Source organism: Oreochromis niloticus, linkage group LG5 (assembly GCF_001858045.2).
Source record: "Oreochromis niloticus isolate F11D_XX linkage group LG5, O_niloticus_UMD_NMBU, whole genome shotgun sequence".
Lineage (NCBI taxonomy): Eukaryota > Metazoa > Chordata > Actinopteri > Cichliformes > Cichlidae > Oreochromis > Oreochromis niloticus.
Genome location: NC_031970.2, coordinates 20976815 through 20986435, shown reverse-complemented (window position 1 = coordinate 20986435; position 9621 = coordinate 20976815). Strand labels below are relative to the sequence as shown.

Sequence of the window (9621 nt, the reverse complement as noted above, 5' to 3'; positions counted from 1 at the left end):
CTGTGATTATAAAGGCCTTAAATTCTGTGATATATACTGTAAATGATTTTCACAGAGGTCTTAAAGTAGTTAAATCACTGCTGATGGTCTGGTTGTTTATATTTTCACGTTTTTGTGTCTGTAGGGCTGTTTGATGAAGATTTGGACTCCTCTGGGAGATGAGGACACACCCACATGTGTTCCATACTGCAGCCATTGATGGTGTTACAGCTCTGAGTCAGCTTTGGGACATCAGACACACACACTGGAAAACCAGCACCTGGACTTCATGCAGGAGAGACGGCCTCATCCTCTACTTTACCTCCTAATCTCTTTCTCCTTTAACATACAATTAAAATCACTCCAAAGGAGTGTAAACTTACTGAGGAAGTCTCTAACTTGTACACATTTGTACTTTTACTTGTTTTCTGAGTTATATTTAAGAACAGTAAAGTTATTCACATAAAGTTTTTATTCTTCTGTATTTATTCTTTTGTATCATGTACCACAGTCATACTGAACTTTACAGACCTGGTGAATTGGAGCAAAAAAAAACATATATATATATGTGTATATATATATTAAATTGGAATTCAAAAATGAATTTACAAATGCAGATATAGAGAGGGAAGGTAGTCAGAACTGAGGGGATCGAGCTACCAGAAGGCAACATTGCAGACATAGAGGACAGTTACAAGTACCTGGGGATCCCGCAGGCGAATGGGAACCATGAAGAGGCCGCCAGGAAAGCTGCAACCACCAAGTACCTGCAGAGGGTCAGGCAAGTCCTGAGGAGTCAGCTGAACGGTAAGAACAAGATCCGGGCTATCAACACCTTCGCCCTGCCCGTGATCAGGTACCCTGCTGGGATAATTAGCTGGCCAAAGGAGGAGATAGAAGCCACTGACATAAAGACAAGAAAGCTCCTTACCATGCATGGAGGGTTTCACCCCAAGTCCAGCACCCTGAGGCTGTACGCTAAGCGGAAGGAAGGGGGCCGGGGACTGGTGACTGTCAGCACCACAGTCCAGGATGAGACAACGAACATCCAAGAATACATTGGGAAGATGGGCCCAACTGACCGAGTGCTCAGTGAATACCTCAGGCAGCAGAAACCCAAGAAAGAGGAGGGAGACGAGGAACCATCATGGAAGGACAGGCCCCTGCACGGTATGTACCACCGGCAGATAGAGGAGGTGGCTGATATCCAGAAATCCTACCAGTGGCTGGACAAAGCTGGACTGAAAGACAGCACAGAGGCACTAATCATGGCAGCACAAGAACAAGCTCTGAGCACAAGATCCATAGAGGCTGGGGTCTATCACACCAGGCAAGACCCCAGGTGCAGGCTGTGTAAAGATGCCCCTGAGACAATCCAGCACATAACAGCAGGGTGTAAGATGCTACGGCAGGCAGGGCACACATGGAACGCCATAACCAAGTGGCCGGCATAGTATACAGAAACATCTGTGCCGAATATGGCCTGAAAGTTCCGAGGTCAAAATGGGAGACGCCCCCAAGGGTGGTGGAGAATGACCGAGCTAAGATCCTGTGGGACTTCCAGATATAGACGGACAAAATGGTGGTGGCTAACCAACCGGACATAGTGGTGGTAGACAAACAGAAGAAGACGGCTGTAGTGATCGATGTAGTGGTTCCGAATGACAGCAATATCAGGAAGAAGGAACACGAGAAGCTGGAGAAATACCAAGGGCTCAGAGAAGAGCTCGAGAGGATGTGGAGGGTGAAGGTAACGGTGGTCCCCGTGGTAATCGGAGCACTAGGTGCAGTGACTCCCAAGCTAGGCGAGTGGCTCCAGTAGATCCCGGGAACAACATCGGAGATCTCTGTCCAGAAGAGCGCAGTCCTGGGAACAGCTAAGATACTGCGCAGGACCCTCAAGCTCCCAGGCCTCTGGTAGAGGACCCGGGCTTGAAGGATAAACCGCCCGCAGGGGCGTGCTGGGTGTTTTTTTTTTTTATATATATATATTTAATAAACTGATCTTCACCAGCAGCTCCCTCACAGGGAAATCTTGTATGTAAATCACCGTAGGCCCGCCCAGGAAGATAGATAAACACAGCATTTCATGGAGACCTTTGCTTTTGTAATGTTAGAAGTACTCAAATAATCCTCAGAGGCTCTGGACTTTTACATATCACATTATATGTAGTCCTGTAGAAAGTTATATATTTAAATATACAGTATATGATTCTCTGGTTTCTCTGGTATGAATTACTCTGAATTACTTTATGGTAAATAACACAGTATTGGTAAAAACAGTGTGAAAGAATTCCAAATTAAAGTTTTTAGTTCAACATACAAGTGACGACCTTTGGCCTTCATCGGATTTTATTTAATGCTGTTGGAGAAAATCTCATGTGCTCTTCATGCAGCTGACTATATTCAGTGTTTAAAACAGACGCTCTGCAGATCTGAGATCAGCAGTTTAATGAAATACCAAACTGAGGTAATGTTTATGCTTATATATATAGTGACACAGTTACATAGGTGATTAATTCGTTTGGCTTTACCTTTAACTTCATCAATAAAATAGCTGCAGCTTTCACTGATAGTACATCACGTGGTATTGTGGAATGAAGTGAAATGGAGACGACAAAGCTAGTGATAATTGTTCTGTTTAAACTGAATAAAGTTATTCTGTTGATTTGATGCTGTATTAATTGTGTTTCAGACTGCTTTAGTGTCAAGCCTGCATGGGTGTAGTCAAAGAATGTGAGCAGCTTGTATAGAAAAGGGAGTAAGAACAAGATCAGTGAGATAAGATAGGAAGACAGTGGTGTGTTACCATAGAGATGGAGAACAGTAGCGAGAAAAGTACTAGGAGTTGTGTCACAGAGGTCAGCTCCCACGAACCTATACATGGGCAATGTCTAGCCAGACCTTGCCCATGGAGAGCACTTAGCTGTTTGGTCTCCAGATATATCTGTTCCCTGAATGCTTGGAAAATAAAGAGTGTGAAATGAAGTTCTTGTCTCCGCTTGATCTCTACCATCAAAAGAACCCGTCGGTGTACTTCAACAGTACTTTAACCTTTGTACTGTTTTCATCAGTTAAATTTGGATTTATTACAAAGAGTGAAGATATATGATGATTTGTCTGTGGTGCTGATGCCTAAATCTGAGGGCAGGTCCTGTAATCACAAAGAGAAATTTATCATCACAAACTGTGAAATATAAAGTTTATCCCTCAAATCTGAAATAAAGCTGATCCTTCTCTATCCTTACACACTCAGGATCTGAAGTTGAGCCATGGCTCAGTCTGCTGCTGCACTGTGGTCACCAACATACAGAGGTATTGTCACTGGTGTTTGACCTGCTGCCTGAGTACTAAAAAACAAATATTAATGCTTCAAATTATTTCTCTTAAAGGATGTAAGCTGTACAGAGTACTGAACATGTAACTTTGTGAACAATACCTCATTAAGAATCATTCAGACTGGTTTTTTAACCTGAATATTTGAAAGAAACTCAGTAAAAAAAAATATACATATAGAGTCTGTGCTAAAAAATTAATCAGTGGAAAAATTAAATGTACAGGGTGGGCCATTTATATGGATACACCGTAATAAAATGGGAATGGTTGGTGATATTAAAGTCCTGTTTGTGGCACATTAGTATATGTGAGGGGGAAAACTCCTCAAGATGGGTGGTGACCATGGTGGCCATTTAGAAGTCGGCCATCTTGGATACAACTTTTGTTTTTTCAATAGGAAGAGGGCCATGTGACACATCAAACTTATTGGTAATGTCACAAGAAAAACAATGGTGTGCTTGGTTTCAACGTAACTTTATTCTTTCATGAGTTATTTACAAGTTTCTTTTTGTTCACAGCCATTGACGTGTTCTAGAGGTTAACACGTGAGGAGCGGATCGAAATTGTGTTGATATCTGGTGAACACTGTAACCGGGTCATTGCAGCAGATTTCAATGCAAGACACCCTACGAGACCACCCATCTCCCATGCTACAGTTAGCAAACTGCTTGCTAAGTTTCGTGAAACTGGTTCAGTGTTGGATTTGCCAAAATGTGAACGCAAGAAAACTGTCACTAATGAAGAAACATCAGTGGCTGTCCTAGCTTCATTCAGCAAGAGCCCACAGCGTAGCACTCGCCGCATGTCACTGGAGAGTGGCATTAGTCGAACATCCCTTCGGCGGATATTGGCTACTCACAAACGGCACCCTTACAAACTCCAGCTACTGCAGCATCTCAACGAGGATGACCCAGATCGGCGCACAGAATTTGCAGAATGGGCAAAACAAAAATTGGAACAGGACCCTCAGTTCACGCAGAAGATTTTGTTCAGTGATGAGGCAAACTTTTATGTGAATGGTGAAGTTAACAAACAAAACCACCGCTTTTGGTCTGACACTAACCCACATTGGATGGATCCCTCCAAGACTGTTGGAATAACAAAAGTGATGGTTTGGTGTGGTATATGGGGTACAACGATAGTGGGTCCATTCTTCATCAATGGAAACCTCAAGGCCACTGGATATTTGAAATTGCTACATGATGATGTGTTTCCCTCTTTATGCACTGAAGCTGGCACGTTCCCTGAGTTTTTCCAGCAAGATGGTGCACCACCACATTATTGGTGCCAGGTCTGAGCATTCCTAGATGAACAGTTTCCTGGAAAGTGGATTGGTCGTCGTGGGCCAGTTGAATGGCCCCCAAAGTCTCCCGATCTGACCCCCTTAGAGTTTTATCTTTGGGGTCATCTGAAAGCAATTGTCTATGGTGTGAAGATGCCTGTGCTGGCATTTCTCCTGCGGTGTTGCTATCAGTGTGTGAAGAGTGGGAGAAGAGGGTTGCATTGACAATCCAACACAATGGGCAGCACATTGAACACATTTTATAAGTGGTTAGAAACTTATAAGTAGCTCATGAAAGAATAAAGTTACGTTGAAACCAAGCATTGTTTTTCTTGTGACATTACCAATAAGTTTGATGTGTCACATGGCCCTCTTCCTATTGAAAAAACAAAAGTATCCAAGATGGCCGACTTCTAAATGAAAACCATGGTCACCACCCATCTTGAGGAGTTTTCCCCCTCACATATACTAATGTGCCACAAACAAGACTTTAATATCGCCAACCATTCCCATTTTATTACGGTGTATCCATATAAATGGCCCACACTGTACATTTGTACTTAAACTGCCGTAGTTGATTTCAGTGCATAAATATTTGACTTTGCTATTTTAATTCGTACTTAATGATTAATGATGGGTTACTGAAGTGCAAGCTTTTTTTTTTAAATTCGATGATACTGTCTTTCCAGATGTGGCAAGAGACAGAAAACATGCTGCTGTTTGAACGTATTTAATAATCAGTTCTGCACAGGAGCTGAAGGAGAGTTCTCAGGGCCTCGGGCCCTTCTGTCGGGTCGTCCAGTTTACTGAAGAACACCTCAGGCTGTCGGGTTAAAATTGTCGGTCATAAACACTGGACCTCCTCATCCCCGCTCTGTCTGCCATTCCCAAACAGAGATACCCAAGTTTCTCTGTGACTGCAGCTGCTAATCAAAGCTGTTATGATGAGGTTGTACCCCAATTTCACAGCATTGTGGTAGTAATTAGAATCAAACGTATGAGAAAGGAGACCCACTGAACACAAATCAACGTGATGAGGACCACTGATAATGAAAGCATCTTTGGGAAAAATTTATTTGAGGAGATTTTTTTTTTTTTTTTCAGAATTAGAATTTTAGTCTGACCCCAGTCCCATCCACTAACAGGGGAGGCGGGGTTTATAACCTGTACTGCAGCCAGACACCAGGGGGTGAGAGAGACGTTTTGGCTTCATTGCGAGCTATTAGGTTGTCCATGTTTTCTACAATTATTAGCTCTGTCCCAATTTCTAGGCCACATCCTTCGGAGGACCCAGCCTTCGCGGTCTATGTGGGCCGGGTCCTTTGAAGACCGAGAAGGCCGGAAGTCGGAGACTGTGAAATGGGAAGGTCGAGCCTTCGGATTTGCGGCACCAGCTGTCTTGGTGGAGTTTAATAAACTCTGCCGTCTGCTCCTTGCTTACTAAAATCTTAGAAATATGGTATCTAGCCAGATTCTTACTCTGGATGGCATTACCTTGGCCTCCAGTAACACTGTTAGGAAAATATGTAGGACTGCTTTCTTCCATTTGCGCAGTATCTCTAAAATTAGAAATATCCTGTCTCAGAGTGACGCTGAAAAACTAGTTCATGCATTTATTACTTCTAGGCTGGACTACTGTAATTCATTATTATCAGGATGTCCTAACAACTCCCTGAAAAGCCTTCAGTTAATCCAAAATGCTGCAGCAAGAGTACTGACAGGGACTAGAAAGAGAGCATATTTCTCCTGTATTGGCTTCCCTTCATTGGCTTCCTGTTAAATCCAGAATTGAATTAAAAATCCTGCTCCTCACATACAAGGTCTTAAATAATCGGGCCCCATCTTATCTTAATGACCTTGTAGTACCATATCACCCTATAGAGCACTTCGCTCTCGCACTGCAGGCTTTTTTGTTGTTCCTAGGGTATTTAAAAGTAGAATGGGAGGGAGAGCCTTCAGTTTTCAGGCCCCTCTTCTGTGTAACCAGCTTCCAGTTTGGATTCGGGAGACAGACACTATCTCTACTTTTAAGATTAGGCTTAAGATTAAGGCATATAGTTAGGACTGGACCAGGTGACCCTGAATCCTCCCTTAGTTATGCTGCAATAGACGTAGGCTGCCGGGGGATTCCCATGATCAGAGATGGGCAATACGCGTTACTTGTAACGCGTTACTGTAATCTGATTACTTTTTTCAAGTAACGAGTAAAGTAAGGGATTACTATTGCAAAAACGGTAATTAGATTACCGTTACTTTCCCGTAGGAACGCTGCGTTACTGCGTTACTAAAACCGTGATTTTTTTGCGAGAATGTCTCATGACAATGACGTAAGCGAGTGCGACGGCTGTGGTAGCACGTCTGTAAATCAACAATAGAAAACATGGAGCCAGGGATAGAGTACGATCGTGCAGCATTTAATACTTGGAAATACCGACAATACTTTGAATTTGACTCTTTAAAAAGCGACACAAACATAAGCGTACGTTGTACACTCTGCATCGGAAGAAAACTTCTTTCTACGTCGAAAAATTCCACTTCCAACCTGAGGAAGCACCTAGCATGCTGCCACAAGAATGTTAAATTGACAGAAAACCCCCAGGACCCCCCCACTGACATGACCGCTGTGGCTACCACATCTACTTCCACCGGGCAAACCTCAGATGGACCCACTCCTGCTAAACAGGTTAAACTAGATGTAAGAGCGACAGGACTTAGTGCCGCTGAACTGAAGAAGCTCGTTGCTGCCTATATCGTTGAGGACATGTTGCCGATTTCCACTGTAGACTCTGAATCATTCCGACGCATCGTAGAAAAAATACCAACTAAAAGTGGTGTCAAGCTGCCCCAGAGAAAGTCATTTGTAGGATACCTTGAGAGAGAATATGACAAAATGAACTCTAACTTGAAGGCTACACTCGAAGAGGCAGAGTTTGTTTCCACCACTGCTGACATCTGGACGGTAAATAATAAAAGTTTTATGGGTGTAACAGTTCACTGGATTAATTCCACATTACAATGCAACAAGGCCGCCCTAGCATGCAAGAGAATTAGAGGCAGCCATACCTATGATGTAATTGGAGCAGAGGTTGAAGAAATCCATTCATCATATGGACTACAAGGCAAAGTTATTGCCACTGTAACGGATAATGCATCCAATTTTGCCAAAGCATTCAGAGTATGTCAGCTCTGTCATTTGGAGTCTGAATCTGAAAATGAAGAAGGTGATGACGAGGAACCGACCTTTACTGATGTCATAGAAGCTCTTTCAACCGCATCTGGTGATGCACAGTTTAGCCTCCCTCCACACTACAGATGTGCATCGCACACAATTAACTTGATTTCAACAAGCGATGTTGACAAACATCTAAATTCCTGTGGAGACACCAAGGCTGTATATAGGAGTAGCATTGCAAAATGTTCTGCTCTTTGGACTAAAGCAAGTCGATCAACATTAGCCTCTGAACAGGTGGAAGAAGTCAGCCGGAGGAAACTAATGGTACCGACATCCACAAGGTGGAATTCCCTGTATGAGGCCATTTCTAGAATCATCACAATTCCCTTGAATGAACTTAATCCCCTGTGTGTAAAACTGGGAATCAAGTGCCTTAATGAAAGGGAGTACCAGTTCTTGAAAGAGTACTGTACTGTGATGAAGCCCCTGACAGTGGCTCTGGACATCTTACAAGGGGATGAGTGCACCTATGGGGCTTTACTGCCAACACTCACAAGCCTGATGTCAAAGACGCTTGCCCTGAAAGATGACCTCTCTAGAATGACAGCCAGCCTTCCAGATGTCATTGTAAAGGTAAGATTATTATTAATTGCTTTGGGTGGATTTGTTAAATTTATTATACCATTCACAGCAGGTGGATGTTATACTTTGTTTTAAGCAGCGTGTACAATTATTAAAATGATAGAATAAAAGACCAAGTATTCACCCCTTGTTAAATATCAGGGATATTGATTATCATTAATCATGAATATTAATCATAATATCAACAAAAGCCTCAACCAAAATGAAATCTCATACAGTATCGATAATAGAAAATATAGATGGTTTAGAGCTGTAAAGCCCACAAAATAATGACAATAGGTAATTATATAGTAAAATAATTTTATTCTTAGATGCATCATATTGTATGTTACAGGCCATCAAGACTTGTTTTGATGCTGTTCTGGATAGCCAAGAAGGACTTCTCGCAGCGGCCACTTGTCCCAAGTTTAAACTTCGTTGGGTGAGAGATGAGCATAGGAGAGAGTATGTGAAGGAGCTCCTGATAACAGAGTGTCGTAAAGCTGCTCCTGCAACTGAGAACACTAATGTGTCCCAAATTCCAGCCAGCCCAGCCGAAATTGACTTTTTTGAATTTCAGAATCAGCCCACAGAAAGCTTCTCAGCAGAAAAAGAAGTAACTGACTTTTTAAGGTCAGGCTATGAGCTTGAGATTCTGAATCAGTTCCCAAATCTCAAAAAGATGTACATGAAATACAACAGTCCAACTCCATCCAGTGCACCAGTGGAACGGCTGTTCAGTTTAGGTGGATTGGTGCTTTCCCCAAAAAGGAATAGAATGTCTGATAGAAGGTTTGAGAAGCTTCTGCTGATGCGATATAACCACTGTTTCAGTCCAAAAGAAAACAATAAAACATAGGTCTTTTTCAGGGTTGCCACAAAATGAGACTGGATTAACAGCCTAAATGTAGCATGCAATAGCATTTTCTGTTTTGGTTATCTCAATATTATGCCTCTCTGCACTTTACCAACTGTTAAAAGATGTTATTGTTAATTTTATTTATTTTATTTATTTATTTTTTGCTGTATTTATATGAAAGAATGTGTGTGTATACACAAAAATAATTTATGTTATATGCTGGAGTATGTAGAAATACAGTTTAAGCCTTTATTTTCTTAAAATATGGTGTAATGTGCAGAAATATGTTTAAATGTTAAACAAATTTATTAAAGTCAAAGACTGTTGAATTTAATTTAATTTTTGTTTGATGCAGTGTTTATAAAGTTAAGA

At 42.0% G+C, this 9621-nt stretch overlaps 1 protein-coding gene across 1 annotated transcript; it reads left to right on the top strand.

Moving 5' to 3' along the window:
• Positions 1–7704: 7704 nt before the first annotated feature.
• Positions 7705–9621, top strand: LOC112846922 (uncharacterized). The gene is made up of 2 exons (XM_025907291.1): positions 7705–8402; positions 8746–9621. The coding sequence occupies exons 1-2, from the start codon at positions 8091–8093 to the stop codon at positions 9247–9249; spliced, it is 816 nt and encodes a 271-aa protein (XP_025763076.1). The 5' UTR covers positions 7705–8090; the 3' UTR covers positions 9250–9621.